The sequence below is a fragment of the Apodemus sylvaticus genome, chromosome 12, assembly GCF_947179515.1.
Source record: "Apodemus sylvaticus chromosome 12, mApoSyl1.1, whole genome shotgun sequence".
NCBI lineage: Eukaryota > Metazoa > Chordata > Mammalia > Rodentia > Muridae > Apodemus > Apodemus sylvaticus.
This window is the reverse complement of record NC_067483.1, coordinates 82,059,413-82,079,320: the sequence shown is the minus strand read 5'-3', so window position 1 is coordinate 82,079,320 and position 19,908 is coordinate 82,059,413. Positions and strand designations below refer to the sequence as shown.

Genomic DNA, 19,908 nt, shown 5'->3' with positions numbered 1-19,908 from the left:
CTCTCACTGGGCCCATAGAGTGCTCTAAATACTGTAACAAAATTTTAATTCTTTCTTTTATATTTTGTGATCATAATATAGTTCTATCACCTCACCCTTCCTTTTCCTCCCTTCATACCATTCCACATACTCCTCCTTGCTCTCCTCCAAATTCATGACCTTTTCTTCATTAAGTTTTGCTACATACATACATTTGTAAATATAAACAGACAGATAGATAGATAGATAGATAGATAGATAGATAGATAGATAGATAGATAGACAGACAGACAGACAGACAGACTGTGGTATGTGTAAGGTTACTTGTATGTATATTTTTAGGGCTGATCATTGGTGTTGGATAACCAATTGATATGTATGGTCTTCTTTGGGGAAGGCTATTTCTCTTGATGAAAGCACTCCTCTTCAGTTGCCTGTAGTTCTTAGTATAGGATTGAGGCCTCATGGGCTCCTCCCCATCCACTTGAGTGTAAATATTGTTGTTGTTGTTGTTGCTGAGCTCATGTTTGGGCTGTCATGTTCATTAGACTCTGTATGTGTAGCTTCTTAAAATACTAGGACACACTGTGTCACAGCACACTAGCTGATCCTCAGCTTTTCCAATCTTTCCTAAGTTTTTTCTGGATGCTGGTGCATAGGCTTCACGGATGTGCATTTTGACATTTCTTTAGCTTAGAACAAATTCAGAATGAAATGGAAATGTGGCTTCCCAGCCTTCAGAAAGAAGCCAGGATAGCTGGCCTTAGGATAAAGGTGCCATATATTATAATACATCTATCTTACTTTTCATATAGGCACACAAAGGCAAAGACAACAGCAGAAGCAAAGATCAAATACTTAGATGGGCAAGAACACCTGCTGCCAACAGAATCACGATCTACAGTGAAAAAAGAAATTCTTGGGGAAATGATGTTTTGCTTCATAGAATATGATAGTTTGTATATACTTGACTCAGGGAGTAGCCCTATTAGGAGGTGTAGCCTTGTTGGAGTAGGTGTAGCCTTGTTAGAGTAGGTGAGTCACTGTGGGCATGGGCTTTAAGACCCTCACAGAGCTACCTGGAAACCAGTCTTCTCCTAGCAGTCTTCAGATGAAGATGTAGAACTCTCAGTTCCTCATGTACCATACCTGCCTGGGCTCTACCATGCTTGCACCCTGATAAAAGACTGAACCTCTGAACCTGTAAAACAGCCCCAATTAAACATTGGTCTTGTAAGAGTTGCCTTGGTCACGGTATCTGTTCACAGCAGTAAAACTCTAAGACATAGAAGAAAGGGAAAACCATCTTTTGGAAATGTCTAGATTTCTTATATGAAACTGTGCTGAATAAATTTCTGTGGCACAACCTAGAGTTATCTGAAAAGAAGAAATCTCAATTAGGAAAATACCTCTATAAGACCCAACCGTATGGCATTTTCTTAATTAGTGATTGATAGGGGAGGGCTCAGCCCACTATGGATGGTGCTATCCCTAGGCTGATAGACTTGTGTTCTATAAGAAAGCAGGCTGAGCACGTCAGGATGAGCAAGCCAATAAGCAACACTCCTTCCATGACCTTTGCATCAGCTTCTGCCTCAAGGTCCCAGCCCTGTTTGAGTTCCTGCCCTGACTTCCTTCCATATGGAACAGTGATATGGAAGTGTAAGCCAAATAAATCCTTTCCTCCAAAACTTGCAGTTTTGGTCTTGGTACTTTATCCCAGTAATAGTAACCATGGCTCACATAGAAACCCAGTGCAGAGTGGATGTCTCCAAAGAGTGCATGATTCCAAGCAACTCAATCACAAAAGAATCCAGCATCAAACGTGACGTTCCTTCATAAGCAAACGTGTGCTAACCCCCAACTGAAAATATACTCACCTGGAGGGCTCCAAAAGGAAAAAAAAAACTGTCAAAATGTATGTGATAGGAAAGATTGTCTAAAAATGAAATGAAACAATTTTAAAAGTATGGCTTGGCTTTGCTCAGTTAGGTCAAAGACTACATCTGATGCTGTAGGAAAGATACTGCAGACCACGGGCAGCTTGCTACTACATTCATCTCAACATTTCATCTGCCCTTGAGGGACAGAAATCACACTGCTCTCTTCTTACTGCCCACCAGTGCACATGCTCCAAGATGCTGGGTCATGGAGAGGGTAGGCATACCCATACTGAGAGAATTGTGGTAAAGGTGACACAGGGTTAGTGCTTTTTTAGTTTTGACCACAGTTCAAAAGAGAAAAATGAATGTCCTTCTGTAGGCGTCTCCTATCTTATTTGTAGAAAATGTGAAGTGAGGGCTAGGTAGATGGGTCAGGGAGTAAAGCACTTGCTGATCAAGCCTGGAGACCTAAGCTCAGATCCTTGACATCCACATAAAAAATATGGGCATCACAGCCTGCAGATGCAACCTCAGAGCTGGGAAGGCTGACTCAGAAGGGTTCCTGGAACTCATTAGACAGCCAGTGTGGCCAAAGCAGTGAGCTCCAGGTACACTAAGATACCCTGTCTGAAAAGACAAGCTAGAGAAGAAGAAACCCAATGTTGACCTCTGACCTCTGCAAACATGTCCATACATGTGAAAGCTCACTTACACCCCCCCCACACACACACACTTGAATGTGCAAAAAAAGATTGAAGCAAAATGCAGGGAGTATGTACATGTAGACTTAGCTTTGAGGTAAATTCTCAGTCTTTCCCTGGGAAGCATTATTCCTTCAGCCACCCAGTGGGAATCTTACCAGATGTTTAGCTTGGCATTCTTTACATACTCACATATACAGGCTCTTGACTATTTCAAGTAATTTTTAATGATGTTAAGCCTATCTATGTTAAATGAAGGATAAATCACTGCCTTGTTTATGAATACCACATAAAAGAACAGCACTCTGCTGCCCATATTTTTTAAGGTTCTATATCTTAAAAACGTTCTCTTCATTTCAGTCCCCAATTTATCTTCAAAAAGGTGTTTTAACTTACAAAAAACAATCAAAAGTTGTAGTGTTCCTGAAATTACCCAAGATTTATAACTATGTTCTAAAATCCACACAGACAAGGATGTAAAACATGGGTCTGCAAATGATCAGCCCTGTGTCTCCTGCAGAGACTTTGTAGCCTCTTTGGACTTCCACTTTTCATAAGGGAAATGGGTCCATATATGGCCATGTTGTTATTAAGAGGAGAGATAACAGCTCTATTATGTAGGATAATCTGCAGGAGTAGGTACTCAGAAATAAAAGGGTTGATATGAAAGCAGAAAGGACCTACTGGATGGAGGGCAGGGCCTGAGGGAGAAGGGAACAGAAGTAAGGGGTGAGGATCAACAACAAAGGCAGGAAAATGCCAGTATGAAACGTTGTCTTGTCAGTTTAAAAATTTCTAAACATGTATCATATCTAAATATATGCCATAGTATATAGTAATTGATGCACTACTGTAGATATATCTGTTTTATTAAAATAGAACACATGTTAAGCAACCAGAGTGCATATTTCTTACTTCCATTTAGAATGATAGCATTCAGGAACCAAAGGCAAGTCCCGCTGAGCTAATCCTGTCACACACTTGGAGACCTATGGGGACATGAGCACTTTTCAAGTTAGCAAGCAGTATACAAAAAGCCAGAAATTCATCATCATTAATAAACCCTGAAAGGTTCCTCCACAAAATGATAATGCTGCCCTGACCTGTGTTCTTTGATTACTATAAAAAAAATACTGCAGATGATGTCATGGGATATCAAAGGGATCATTTCCCTAAAGGATCAATGCCAGTCATTCCAGAAGCATCCTTTGCAAGATCAGGAAAAGATGCAATTATTATGAAATAGTTGCATCCACCCACAAAGGAAATCATATACCTTTATGCAAATGCCAAGCACTCATTCATGGAACAAAAATTCACACATCAAAATCTGACCTCGAGATTCATCCTAATCCTGAAGATAGAGTGGCAAAGTTGGCAGCTGTAGCCCCTCCCCTTGCAGACTTTATATAGCTCCTCCCCTTGCAGTCTTCATATATCTCCACCCCTTGCAGAGCTTCTTAACAATTAAAATGGTATGTTCCTTAAAAGGAAGAAAAGTACATTTTGTAGATTCAGTAAATTCACTTTCGTTTTGTCCATCTTCTCTTTCTAGGGAATTTTATTATGGTGGGGCTTTGTTTTAAAGTAAAGGGAGTGAAAGGCCAGAATTCTAAATGTTTTACACATAGGCTATGGACTCTCTGGCTGGGAAGAAAGAAATCAATGTGATATATAACCCAAGAGAGGTACATGCCAAGCAAACTTGCATACAGGAGGGGAAGGACGTACGTTTCTGATTAAGGCAGTAGGCTTCATACATAGCCCTATAGGCCTTGTTTATAAGAACTGTACAAGTTAAATTATTGGAGAACAAATGCATTTTGTTTGAGTCAGAATGTCGCCTCCTTGTCTAGGCAGAAGGAAAAATGGATACCACGACTGTAATCCTTCCCGAATAAAATCTTTAAACGCAAACATGATTACACTGTAGACTGTTTAATCTTGTGATATTGTGTTTCATTTCTGGTTTTGGAGAGGTTTGTTGATCGGACCATAGTGGGTCTGACTCCATGCTTATCTCAACTGTTTAGATAAGACATATTTGACTTTGGCAGGTGACAAAATCTAGGGTGTGGAGTAAGAGGTAGAAAAAACCAGGCTGGCAAGTTCCCAGGTAGTGTTTATTTTAAGCATAGTGTATAGAGGAGTAAATTGCCTCCGACAACTCACTGGACTTTGTGTAAAACACCCACTGTCTGCCGAATGTTTTCCGTAAAGGAGCACTGCACAATGTCCTTTATTGGGCATAACAGACTTCACCTTCTTGCTTAGGTAAACATTTACACTGTTGTAAAAGTGAGCTCAGTGAGTCCCCCTGGAAATAGGACCCTCCCTCTGGGATCACTTGATTTTTTTTCTCCTGTTTTCTAACATACACTTTTAAAAAGTGGGAGTATTAAATTTTCTTCCAAAAGTAAACATCTATATTGCCCAAGAAAAATATGATATGTCTTATACTAAAATAACTTATACACTATTAATATTCATACATTTCAGTCTTAATTATATATATGTGTGTGCATGTGTGTATATATGCATATATGTATATATGCATCTCACTTGGGAGGAAATTACAAACAGAAAATTTTGAATTTATAAACACAATAATTAAAATTTTAGAGAAAAGAACTTCTTTCACCATAATTCATCTAAATAGTCGCCTAAGGAGTGATGTCAGTGAATTTTAGTATTTATATTTTATTTTGGCAGACGCATTGAGGGAAGGAAAGAAAGTAAGGAAGACAGGCAGTGCAAGTTGGAAACTCATTAAAAAAAAACAATGGAAGCTTAGCTGAGAATTGTCAATATACAACTAAGAAATCTAGAGCTAATTAATAGATTAATACATAAATCTATTCATGTATGCTAATCCTTTGGCAATCTACAGAGGTGAACCCACCTGATTTGTTCTTTGTGCCTACTTTTTCAAAACACATAAACCTATGATAATCTTAACAGCTGTGTGATAGGTATTATATTAGCTGCTTTTTCATGGATGATAACCAAATGCGCAAAGGATCAAAAGAGGGAGGATTTCTTTATCTCGTGGCCTCAGAGGGCCAAAACATCCTTGCTGACCCCATGCACTTTCGAAGAATATCATATGGTGGCACCATACATTAGCTGAGAATCTTCACTATGAGTGGGTAGTAAGGAAGGAGTGGAGGTGATGGACTGCTGGAATAAAGGAAGCAAAGGAGGTGTAGGAACAAATGAATCATTGGCTTTCAATGACAATATTTTCTTTTGTTAGCAGATGAGGGCTAGACTAATGACAACATGAAGCATCTTGATGTACTCTAAAGTTCAAAGGAACTTATTTCACTAATAGGATCAAAGTCCCTAACACAGAATATCCAAGATGTAGTTCACAGACTGTATGAAGCCCAAAAAGAAGGAAGACCAAAGTGTGGATACTTCAGTCCTTCTTAGAAGGGGAAACATAATACCCAGGGGAGAAGATACAGAGACAAAGTGTGGAGCAGAGACTGAAGGAGCGGCCATCTCACTGGGGATCCATCCCATTTACAGTTACCAAACCCAGACACTATTGTGGATGCCAAGAAGTCCTTGCAGATAGGAGCCTGATATAGCTATCTGCTGAGAGGCTCTGTCAGTGCCTGACAAATACAGAGGTGGATGTTCTCAGCCAACCACTGGACTGAGTACAAGGTCCCCAATGGAGGAGCTAGAGAAAGGACCTGAGGAGCTGAAAAGGTTTGAAGCCCCTTAGGAGGAACAACAATATGAACCAACCAGTATCCCCAGAGCTTCCAGGGACTAAATCACCAACCGAAGAGTACTCATGGAGGAACCCATGGCTCCAGCCAAATATGTAGCACAGGATGGCCTTGTTGGACATCATTGAGAGAGGCTCTTGTTCCTGTGAAGGCTCCGTGATCCAATGTAGAGGAATGCCAGGACAGGGAATTGGGAGTGGGTGGGTTAGTGAGCAGGGGAAGGGGGGATGATTAGGAAGTTTTTGGAGGGGAAACAAAGAAAGGGGATAAACATTTGAAATGTGAATAAAGAAAAAATATCCTGACTTGATAATTTCATGCCTCTTTACAATATATAACATCAGTGACTGAATTTCCTCTCCACCTCTTCCCAGATCCCCACAGCCCACAACCCTGTACTAAACTCACATTCTGTCCTCACAGTCCACTGAATTTAGTCAGGGCTACCCTTAAGTGCATGGTGGTGTAGAGCCACCCACCAGAGCATGGACAATCTAATAGGGCCACTTCCCTGAAGAAAACTGACACTCCCAATTTCATCGGGTCTTATCTGCCTAGGTTCCATAGCCATAACTGGTGTTTTTATGAATCCCTCCCCATTTATAGTGAGTTTCTGCCTGGCTAGATCTTCTATAGATCAAGCTTAGCCACTTCAAGTTCATGAGTGCAACAGCCTTGATGTACCCAGAAAACAGGTTCCCATGAGTCCTTCCTAACCTCTAGCTTGTACAATCTCTCTGTCCCATCCTAGGAACTGATATGGAAGTTCTGCCATACTCAAACACCTTCCTCTCTGTGGCTTCAGCATATGGTGCATTATATCTGAACATACCTAGAGCCACAAAACCAGACAGGTGATGTGACAGCTCATGACATCAGAATGGATTTTAGAGCCATTCCTCCAGGCTGCCCATCAAGCGACCATGTTAGTTAATGTGTATATCAGCTCTTTTCTTCCCATGTCTTGATCTCTGCCCTGTCTCTTTCTCCACCCTGATCCAATCACACCTATACAATTAAAGCTCGCTCAATCCCAACACTATGATTCTATATGCTGGGGCCTTTAGCACAACACACTGACTTTGCAACAAAGAAATATGGAAGAAAAACAACCATGCACCATTTTTTTTCCAGCTTAAGCCTCTGATATAATCATTAAGTTGAGACTTTTCAGAGACAGTCCAATCCTAGAGCATAGCCCAGGATCTAGTTCTCCCCAGTCTGTAGTATAGCTGCACTGTTTGCTGATTCTAGATTCTGTGCATCTCTGCCTGGAATTTTATAAAGAGAAATAAATTACTTACATTATGGAGTGGTTGCTAGCATACATAGTAATGGAGGATATCAATCATTATTATCAGAAATTGTGTATCTTTACAATTCAAACCATAATAAAAAAAACAGCATGAGTGGAACCTTGCAGATGATGTCCTTCAGCATTCCTCTCAATATGTAAATTCACTTTACAATTTAATTCATAAGGCCTCCACACTGTCATTAACAAAGCTAGCAAGTACTCTCTTAGGATGCCCCAAATCCTGAGAAGAGCCTATTATTGCTCTCAAGTGGCTTAAACCCAGGTGGACCCGATTCCTCTAAAGTCCATCACCAAAGCAACAAAAGTCATAAACGGACCTTCAAATTGTGGTCATTTATGGTGGATCTCTCTATACAATTTCTTTTCTTAGCCGTGCACCTACAATAGTCGGATTAAAACTTAAATCTAAATTTAATTATATAAAATGCTTTCCTAGGGTCCAAGAATTTAAACCATAATAAAACCTTAACTAATCAGTCTTAAAATGTATAAACTGGGTTTGGTTTGAAACTACTACAGGAAGAGAAGTGTTTGAGGGGAAGAAGATATATTATTGAAAGGAAGATGCAAGGTCATTAGCAGTATAAGCCAAATCTTTACCACAGTCCTGGCATAAGATAACGTGCTATTATTACATCACTGTGGTATCTTAATCTGATGGCAGCACACTGAGCCTCAGGGGATAGCTGTGGTTATATTTCTAGAATGAACCTAATAGGAATAGGACATTTGTGGCTCAGTAAAGAAAAGGTAGAATAAGGTTTCCATCCATTCTCTCTCATCTCTAGCACTATCGGATCTTGAGGTGGGAGATTCAAGAAGCCTTGCAAGCACCCTAAGAATGGACACACTGAAGAAACTCTTGTACAAATGCAGAGAATATCAAAGAAGCCAGTTTTGATATACAAACACCACTTGAAATCCTAGCCATTTGGGTTTTTAGTAATGCTATCAAAAATTGAGTTACACAAAATAACAATTCAAACCCCACCTTTTTCTCAAGGACTATACAAAAGGACCATGTAAGTGCCAACCACTCTTTCACAAATAGTGCCTGGAGAGTGAAGCTAAGGTCGTTAATGTGTTCATGTTGTGCTCTGCACACACGTCTGCGCCCTGCTTCCATGAATGCCCACCCTGGTCCAAGGCATTGTGCTATCATATGATGAATGTAGCAAACAGTGAAGCTTTACAGGGATATCAATGCCCTGAACTGCAGTGGGCTCTGAGCTTAGATTCACAGAGCAAAGAATTCTAGAGTTGAGCAAAAATAAACACAAATACACGATACATAGCTCATACAGGAGATGCACCAAAGAGAAAGAACACAGACTCACAGTTTTGCAAACTTCAAGTGTTATGTTCTTTCAGTCCATAAAAGTATAACCAAGAAGTCCAACTGTCTGAGTATCATAAAAATATATTTAGAAAGTCATCTTTGGGGCTTTTTGCTGAGCTGGTAAGAAAGGTCTTAACAGACTTAACAATAACTATTTTCCCTTGACTTAATAATCTATGTGTAACTTAAAATGATGTATGAGGTCTTTCTTTTTGTGAGAAATAACTCTGGGTAATGAACTTTATTTTAAATTAAAGCATATTCTGATATTGAATTTCTGAAAGTAGGATTTAATGAAAGTGTACTATCTCACATGTCTCTTTCCCCATCCACTACAAGGCTGCGATTGATGAAAAGGTGACCCTGGGCTCACTGCAGCCTACCTCTTCTCAAATTTCTATTCCTAACTGACTTTGCATTTCAATGAGAACCATTCTCTCCACCATCCAACAGCATTCACTGCCATTTTAATGTCTCAATAAATATAATAAACAGGTCTTAAAATTCTATATCCCATGTGAGTAAAAACACTTCAGGGTTAAAAAACGAAGGAGGGGGCATGAAGCAATGTCTAAGCAAAGCCTTGTAAACTCCAGTTTCATAAAGCAACCAGACACTGGAAAACCTAGTGGGAAACACAACATTACCCTCGCTGAACCCAATTTTTTTGAGAGCATTACACACAAAAATAAACAAATGATTATGGATAAGCTTTCTTTTGGTAATTAATAGGCAAGTGAATAAAAGCCCTTGTCTCTGAGAATGGAACTAGAATCTGCATGATGAAAAAGACCTGGGGTTTGTAATCTACAATTTGTTTATAAAACGTTCTGCATGAAAAGCATGATTCAGTGGTAGCATGGTGAGATACAGGGACTATTCCATGCATGGGTTAGCTAAACACATATGAAATGTCACTGTAAAAACAGTCCTTCGTAGCTCCAGGAGCTCAGAAAGGCCCCTTCCAGGATTTTCTTTTTCTTTATAAGAAAGCATTCTGATGCATTTTCCTCATAACTTGAAACCACAGTGACTACAAGGAAAAATAAAATGTCACAAGGAGAAATGGAAGCTTGTGTCCGTGTCACTACTTAAGAGTGTCTCCTCACATCCCACCCTGCGATTTATTTCCCAGCAAAGGCAGAATCCATTTGACTGCTCCCTTCGCATGCCACCCGGAGCCAACAGCTATGCATGTGAAGTGTGGCTGACTCACATAGCACAGAGACAAGGTTTAAGAAACCACACAATTATGGGAGCAGTCGGCCTTTCAAGTTTCCAAAACAAACTGCTCTCCTTAGAGATAAAACACCATCCAAAGGTACAGCTGAGCTCAACTTCTAAGAGCCACTGATGTAAATAATTCTCATATTTATCTTCATTTGGAAAACACAAATGGGGATGACCCCATACAAACTTCAGCATTTCTGTAAGGCTGTCTGGGAATGCAAATGTCAGAACTCAGACAGGATCCCCTGGAGCTGAAAGTTCCAGTCCCTCCCTCCACTCCTACTCCCAAATTCTGTGGGAAGGAACTGTTCTTGGGTGCCACTCCCACCTCAGATCCACAGCCAAAGTTTGCTGGAAAACTTATTGGTTATAATCAAGAAAGAATTGTCTACATTTCTGCTCCTATTGGTGGCTTAGGGGGTCCCTGTTTCAAACACATTCCAAGTCTATGGCCTCACGTCATTTCTTAAGAAGGACAAAAGACTAGGGTGGATTCAGTGTTTAATATGGAAGGTGGTATGTGCTGCTAAATAAGAAACCTCAGATAGTTTATAATAAAGCGTCAACTGGCTATGACATGATTTTTCCAGGTTTATTCAATGTCAGCTAATGGGAAGAATAGAATTCAAATCTCTCTCAATCTGTTTGGACTTCCATGACAAAATGCCACTGACTGAGTGGTTAAAAGAAGAGAAATGTATTTTGTCAGTATTCTACAGGACGGGACGGAGGTCCAGCCCTGAAGTACCGAAAGAGGCCGGGATTATAGCTCAACTGACAAAATGTTTTCCAAGCCTTGGTAAAGCCCTGGAGTTCCACCCCCAAGACCTCACAAATGAGTAGGGTGTGGCACATCTGTAATCTCAGCACACTGGAGGAAGGTAAAGACAGGCTGCCCTTGCTTATATACGGAGTTTGAGGCTAACTGTGTTATATGAGACCCAATCTCAAACAACACTACCAACAGAATAGGCCAGTGGTGTTACAGGCACAGGCTCACCTAGAGCTTGTACCTTAACCTACTTGCTGTGTCACATAGCAGGGAGTGGAGGATGAGACAGAGGGGGGTGATTTGCACATGCCACCCTCTGGTCTCTCTACACTTTACAAGGGCAGGGATGCTGTAACAGGGGACTCATCTTCATGAACTTCTAAAGGTCACTACTTCCAAACATTGAGCATCTGGTCACACTGAGCATCAGCTTTCACATAGAAATATGACATAAACATCAAGTCGGTAACAAAATCCAAGCACTTGGCCCCACAACTGTTAACTGATACTGAAAGGAGATTTGTAAAATCCCATGGAAGTAGTGGTACTGGGAAGTGTTAAAATGGGAGAAAAAAACACTTGCCAGGCAATGGTGGTGCACGCCTTTAATCCTAGCACTTGGGAGGCAGAGGCAGGCAGATTTCTGAATTTGAGGCCAGCCTGGTCTATAGAGTGAGTACCAGGATAGCCAGGGCTACACAGAGAAACTCTGTCTTGAAAACCAAAAAACAAAAAAAGAAGCAAAAAACAAAACAAAACAAAACCTTGAAAATGAGCATATCAAGGACTAGGCTGGGGTAAAACATTTTATTCCTCCACAATCTATGGGCAACTCGAAACCTAGGAGAGATCTGGAACATTCTATACTCAGTGTGCCACACCCATTTTATAAGTAAGTAGAATTTACTTTCCATCATTAGTAAGTTTTCTCACTGGCTTGATTATTTTATTGCTGTTGTTATAACACATGGGGCAAACGTAGTGAAAGGGTTTATAGTTCCAGAGGCATCTAGTTCATCACTGCAGAAAACGCTTGGAAGCAGGTATAGCCAAAGAGCCAGAGAGGCACTGAGGCACAGGCAGGGGGCTGCGTAGGTAGTTACGTTGCATCTGCACAGGAAGCAGACAGTGAATAGGAAGTATGGATCTGGAGAGATGGCTCAGGGGTTAAGAGCACTGACTGTTCTTCTGAATGTCCTGAGTTCGAATCCCAGCAACCACATGGTGGCTCACAACCATCTGTAATGGGATCTGATGCCCTCTTCTCTGGTATCTGAAGACAGCTACAGTGTAATTACATTCAATAAATAAATAAATCTTTTTAAAAAAAAAAGGGAGTGTGGGTCAACTACCAAGCCTCACAACTCCTCACCCCATCCCCAGGGACCCTTCCACTGAGGCTCACCCTCCTAAAGAGTCTACAACCTTACCAAGCACAGAGCCTGTGGAGGACATTTCACATTCAAACCACACCAGTGAAGATGCTTTATTTTTTTGTTTTTGTTTTTTTTTGTTGTTTTTTGCTTTTTTTTTTCCTGTTAAATATTTGAGTTTCCTAAACTTGGATCTACCTGGGACAAGAAATCTCATTTAAGTGTACAATCCCAAGTGTTATTTTAAACATATTTTATGTAATTAAGTGAAAATAATTCATAATTTCACTTACCGAAGACCAATAACTAAAAGAAGTTGTGAGACCATCAATACTCTTAGAATAGAAACAATATTGAGGCCAGGAAAATTGTCTCAGCAGCTAATAGTGTCTAGCACACAACCCAAATGGCCTGGGCTTGATTGTCACAATTGCATCAAATTCTGAAAGTTGTCCTCTGACTTCCAAAGGTATGAATACACACACACACACACACACACACACACACACACACTGTGTAAATTATTCAAGCAATCTTAGGCATCAGATAAAAAAAACTGAAAATAAGTACAATCTGGTTTAGAGAGATGGCTCAGCATCTAAGAAGAGTGTGTATTGTTCTTGCAAGGAACTTACACTGGGTAGCTCAGGACCACTGTAATTTCATTTCTAGGGTAGATGAAAGATCCTTTTGTCCTGAAAAGGTATCTGAACTCATGTGTGCATGACCACACACAAACACAGACATACACATAAAAAATGTGTATGGAAATAATGAAATAAATCTTTAACAACACAGTTAATATTTGCTGAGGAGAAAAATATTAAAGAAAAATGCACTCCCTCTTTATAACCACAATATAATTGCTTATCATATTATTAATGGGAGGTTTGGTAATTTTCATCATTATCCTTTAATTGCTTTTTACCAATCAGATTTAAACAAGGCAGAAATTTTGTTCAGAAAGGACATAATCTAGCATTTATTGCCCACAGGGGCACAACTTTACTTAGCCTCAGACAGGGCAGACACTAAACACAAAAAGGAACCAAGGTCACTAATACCTTGGGCTAGTTATTCCTGCAGGATGCCGAAGCTATTTCTATTATTAGAGTCAATAAATATATATTAGCAAATATTAGTGCTTGTTAGAGCAAGCACTCCCTGCTCTAACATGCTTCATCTATTCAAACTTTGTGAGGGAATGAGAAGGTTTCCACGAGTCAGTTCAAGCTTCAGTTATAAGGGCAGTTAGCAGTCCTACATTAAAGCTAGCTGTTTGGGGGAAATGATTACCCAGCACCATATAAAGAGTCAACACCCAGAGGCAGCTAACACACACACACACACACACACACACACACACACACACAAATTCTTATCTAATCCCATCTAGGTTAATGCTTTAAAATATCAAACATAGAGCCCACCCAAATGTCTTATAAAACTTTGCATACTAATGTCTACAGTTGTTTGTTATTGATGAAACTAGATTCTCAAAATCTGAGGATTAGCTAAAATCTCTTAGTAATTCTCTACCTAAACTCCCTTCCTCTAGAGTCAAAATCTCCTAGAAGCTACAACCTGGATATTTGAAGATGCTGCCTGAGGCTTGGAGTCCAGACATACAGGCTGGGTTTGATTTCCGAATGTCTGGTATAGATTAAAGGGTTGTAGGCTCTCCCTCCATGATGTGCTTATATCTGTGGGGAATAATTTCAAGGGTCAGAAGGACAACAAGTTAGGCAATCTCACATTTACAAAGTGCATTTTAAGTGGTTTTATTCTTATTGATCATGAAACACTTATATAATATTTATTAGTATTATAAAAAGAAAATTAGCTCTAAAGTCTGCTTCCATTTGATCTGTTAGCAAAATGACATTTCCATTTTATACTTGTTATTTAAGGATTTTATTTTTACATGTATTTGTGTATGTGTGCATGTATGTGTGGGGGAGGAGGGTCCATGTGTGCCGTGGCGCTTGGGGGGAGGGTGTCAGAGGACAACTTGTAGGAGTCTCAATTACAGAGAGATTGGATCCCCTCTCCCTTTCTGCTTTTGGCTTTAGGTGCTGCAGAAGACACTTCCCACCTGTTATCTATGAACAGAACATGACACGGTGATTGATGGTAGTGAGACTGTGGTTAAGGCCTGGAGAGATGGCTCAGCAGCTAAAAGTGATTGCTCTTGCAGAGATTCAGGGTTCAATTCCAAACACACAGAAGAGGTCCTCCACTCTCTATAACTCTAGTTGCAAGGAATCTTATTCCTTCCTCTGACCTCGGTGGCTCCCAGGCATGCCAATAGTAAATAGACACTTGTGCAAATAGAACAGTCAGATCTATGAAACAAATCATTTTTAAAAGAGTATGATTAGACCATGGCATGTAGAATACCAGTCACACCCTCATCACTTTGACAAGGCACTTCAAAGGAGAATCGTGATGACAAAGTCAGTTCTAGATTTAGTCTTTTGACAGGAGAAAACAAAAACAAAAATAAAACAGTTCCAGTAAATGTAAATGAGGTGAGGCAGGCCCAAATATTTAACCCACTGTGCGTAAACGTTCTGAGATGCTGGATGCAGTTGTGAATCTATCTCACAACTTCTAACATAGTCTACAGGTGAGAGCAAGCATTATCATGGGAAAGATGGCTCGGTAGCATGTCACCCCTGAAAATGCCCACTCTATTGGTTTAGGATAACCTTTATTTAAAACAGTATTATATATTTCACCATAAATACACCAGCATCAACAGTAGGAAAAATGCTATACATGGAGCAACACGTATGATAGAAGAGGCTTTAGTTGTCCAGTCTGCTCAACTAATGAGCCATGCTACCAAAAGCTGGACCACTAAGATGTCTTGTGTTCTTTTCTTCCATACTATGATGCTGGAGATCTAGATCCATTTTTTTGACACTTTCACATCCAAAATCAAATGTAACTGGGTTACATTTCTGTAGACTTATTGATGGAGTTTATCTTAGACATGAATTATAGAGTAGGAGCTATGAGGGACCCCCACCTCACAGGACAATGAGGCAAGGTAGACAGGTACAGCTGCTTCCTGGTAGGAAGTAAAAGCAGCTGAGCTTTTAGAAGATGGCTATGCAGGGCTTCGAAGGGATTCAAGCACTCCCTTTAGATCCTAATAGGATAAAGTGTATGCATAATTCTGTGTGACCCTTCAACTACTGACGTTCACGCCATGTTATTGTTCGAATTGCATGTTAAGCGAGCAAATTTTCAATGAACTCTCGCTGGCTGTAGCACAGACACAGATGTCAGGCGGACTCCTTTGTTCATAAGGTTCTCATTATTAGCTCAACCCGAGCTGAATATTTGACTGAAGGAAAAGACCATATCATTATTTTCAGATTTCACTCTATGACTTAACGGGGCTACATCTGCCAGCTTCAGAAACACCAAGTGGTGCTTGGCGCCAGCCTTGGCGCTCTTTTCTGTGACTATTGCCCCGGATGTCTCAGCCTGAGGAAGCCTCCTCACCATCAAAACAATTTAATAAAAACTAAAACTCTGATTAAGAGTTACTCATCAATTGACAGGGCATGCCACGTTAATGCTATTTATGAATTATACCCCATGGTATTTTAGGACTAACAAACAGGATCTGCATTCACAAATGGGCAAACTAGAAAGCCAGTAACTATTTTTCATGATTTATAAGTTCTGTGTTATACTTGAAACCATATTTCTTTAATAGGTAAATTGACATTCCTTTGAATAATTCAATCTGCTTTAAATCAGTTCTAAGGTTCTGGGCAGCATGAGGGAGATTTGAAATACTTACACAGAATTCTTCCGTTCATCTTTGGATCATTTCTTACATAGATATGATAGGAAGTTATGACATAGGAATAGTTGTCAAGTTTAAGGCAGAATGCATTACAACACTGACACCAAAGACATTTAGAAAAATGTTACAAATCACCCAAATTCCAATCATAAAATATTTCATAGGCCCACTAAAATGTACATTAAAACAACATTTGGGTGAAACTACTTCCATGTGTCTGGGCATCATCAATAATGCAAATCAACAAGGATAACTTGAAATCACCATTGCTCATCACTAGAAAAGGCAATCCAAGGGCTGGGGAGATGGATCAGCGGTCAGGTATGCTTACTATTCTATCATTAAAACTTGTGTTTGTATCCCAGAACCAGGTTAGGTGGCTCAAGCGTGCCTCTAACTCTATCCCTTAAGGATTTTGTGCCCTCTTCTAGCATCCACAGGCATGCATGTGCAAACACACACACACACACACACACACACACTAAAACAAATAGGGAAAGAAAGAAAGAAAGAAAGAAAGAAAGAAAGAAAGAAAGAAAGAAAGAAAGAAAGAAAGAAAGAAAGAAAGAAAGAAAGAAAGAAAGAAAGGAAGGAAGGAAGGAAGGAAGGAAGGAAGGAAGGAAGGAAGGAAGGAAGGAAGGAAGGAAGAAAGAAGGGAAGGAGGGAAGGAAGGAAGGAAGGAAGGAAGGAAGGAAGGAAGGAAGGAAGGAAGGAAAAAAGGAAGGAAGGAAGGAAGAAAGGAAGGAAGGAAGAAAGGAAGAAAGGAAGGAAGGAAGAAAGGAAGAAAGAAAGAAAGCCCAACTTTCTATAGTAGAAGGACCTTGGGTTTATGCTATAGTTGCTCCAAATGCCTGGGGAAATAATGATCAATTTTCTACCTGAGAGTCATATACCTGATGAAATTACATTATTCTTCCAGTATCCAGCAGAATCTTGGAATCTGAGGAGCTAAGAGAACTTGACCTAGTTCCCACCCAACATTTTAAATACGTTTTAGACACGTGTTCATTCAGCCTCTTGAAAATGCCTGTTTTTAGTTCAGTCCTAAGTAGAGCAATTTAGTCCACTAATTGGCATTTCTAATCCTAAGAACATCTTTAAAAGAGCAAATGCCACAAGTGCTTCTGTAGCTCACGTACTAGGTAGAACTGACGTGGATTAGAATTTTAGGCTTGTACCTACATTATACTTACGTATCAATCACCTGAGACTCAAGGCTCAACTAACGCTTCTCCCTTGAGGCTTTCTTCTCTGGATATTTTCAATGGCTAGGAACCACACTATCTGGTTCACATTAGTATTTACTAGTAACTCTTGCATGGTGGCATTCAGATATGATCTAACAAGTAACAGCACTAGTGGGGCTTATGCTTCATATGATACCAAATTTAAAATTTTGTAACAGCAAACTAAGTACATTTGCAACAGACTGAGCGTCTGTGACCACACTATTTGTGCTTTACAATCTACATTGCCCCTTCCCCAGTCCCGCTCATGGCTTTGGATTAAGGTTGATTAGATCTTGAGAGTCGAGTCCTCCAGCATGAGATGTGCTTCTTGTGAACAAAGCGCATAGGAGCTCACTAAGCAGAATACAAGTAGAAAATGATTCTCTGAATCCCAGGGTAGGCCCCTCACCAGAGTCTTACAAAGCTGTGATCCTGAGTGGAACTCTCCAGCACTCCAAAGAATAAATTCTCTTATTTAAAATCTATATAGTCTGTGCCACTTTATTATCAGGAAAGAACAAAATAAAAACACCACGTGAAAATTAGACCTTTAACAAGGTATAAAATGGACAGGAAAATGATAATAGTAACCTAGGCAAAAAAAAAGCAGGAAATAAAATATTATATTATAGGACACATACTTAACTGTATGAATACCATAAAGATTGAAATAATTTTCTCACAAATACCACAAAATTTAATCCAAAGTTTAGCATTAAGTGACTGCATGTTAATTTTTTATACTTACCATGCTGTATGTCTTTCATATCTAAATGAAGACTAGACATTAGAATTCCTACTGCTTGTGATCTTTTGTTGCTAAGCAACTTGACAACCTGTTCAAGAAAAAGGAAAATGAGAAGCATTAGCTTAAACCCTAATGTGTTTAGCGACATTTTAAAATCTTAAATGAGCAGCAGTCCTGTCCTCTGAGCTTCATTCATTATAATTTGTAATTTTTTTCACATGCCATTTACATGACATTCACTCAGCAGTTTCTTGCTTTCCTAAAAGTTATCTCCTTTAAAGTTGTCCACGTAAATTTACATCTGATATGTATAACCCAAGCTCCAACCAAACATCCAGCCAATGTCTCCTTTGTTATGTTATATCTCGGAGTAAGGATATCACGGGTCTCCATCTATCTACCAGAGCTGAAAAACTAGGTATCAATCTAGATCTTGCTCTCTCCTCTGCTTACAGAGCATCATGGGCAGGAATCACATCTCTCCAGGACACCTGCCCCATGTCTTCCGAAGCTGTGCCCTCCAAGTCAATGCCAGTGTTCACCTCTGTATTATATTTTGTATAGATCAAAACAAAAGGGCTGTAATAGATTCCGCCAGTCAGTCTTTCTCAAGAGTGGTTCATGATCATCACCACAAAGCTTCAAAATATAAGTTCCCTAGGCTGTAACCTAAACCCACTTAACAGGAAATCTGAAAGTAGGGGTATCATCGACATCGTCAATATCTCCTAAGGGATTCTAGGACCACTGATGGAATTTCATCCTTCCCATCCAACTCTCCATACCTATACCCAAGTACCCTTCTAAACCTGCCGGAATCTGCTTGCTGTTTCTTGACCTTTAATCTTTATTATTTGAATAAACAACAGTCTCTATAAAGGTCATATAGGAAACTCCATGGCTCCATCCTGATACCTGCCATTTCTATTTTATTTCAGAAACACTAGATCCCAAGCTTTCATTTACATTCTATATAAAATGGTCAAGACCATAAAATCACATGGTGCTAATGTTCTATGCATGCCTATTAGGGCCAGAGTCCATTGTCTCTCACCACTAAAATAAAAGAGAAAACCCTTAATACGATGCCCTAATAGGAGCCCTGTAAGCAACAGACTGAAACCAGCATTAGCAGAAAGACAGAACAAAAGGCTCCAAGTCACTAAAACCACAGTAAGGAATACAGATCAACAAGCCACTTGTGGTTGGCCAGACATGGGAAATATGCACAGACCTAAAATATTCTGGCCTTTGTTTCTGTTTTAAGAGGAAATATCAATGATCTTAGTAATTTTTATGTGGATTGCACATTCAAAAGAATACTTTAACTCTGAATCCTACGCAATACCTTTACCTTAATTTCAAGTCTTTTTTTTTTATAAATTTTATAGTGTGACTTCTAGAAAATTTAAAGTTATATACAATATTCTATATTAGGTAATACTAGTTAACAAAACATAGAAAATTCATAAAAAACTTATAAACATATTTGCCTTTGAGCAGGACCTAGACATTTCATCTGCATCTCCCCTAAACCCCGTGCCTCTCTCTATTTGCCTGTCTGTATCTCTCTCTCCATCTCTCTTTCCCTATCTCTCTCTCCCCTTCTTTCCAGCTCTCTCTACATCAAATTCTCTCTCTCTCTCTCTCTCTCTCTCTCTCTCTCTCTCTCTCTCTCTCTCTCTCTCTCTCAAGTTGAATTCAAATAATGGAAGATAAAGATGCCATCTAAAGTCAACCATGAATTATCATGCCTGTAATCCTGGA

The 19,908-nt window shown here is 39.7% G+C and overlaps 1 protein-coding gene across 1 annotated transcript in view; it reads right to left on the bottom strand.

The window, feature by feature from the left end:
• Fmn2 (formin 2) overlaps nucleotides 1-19,908 on the bottom strand; it is a 339,622-nt gene that overhangs the window by 166,161 nt on the left and 153,553 nt on the right. Inside the window, exon 7 of the mRNA XM_052201126.1 lies at nucleotides 18,142-18,229. Coding sequence (XP_052057086.1) covers nucleotides 18,142-18,229 — 88 coding nt within the window. The remainder of the gene's footprint in view (nucleotides 1-18,141; nucleotides 18,230-19,908) is intronic.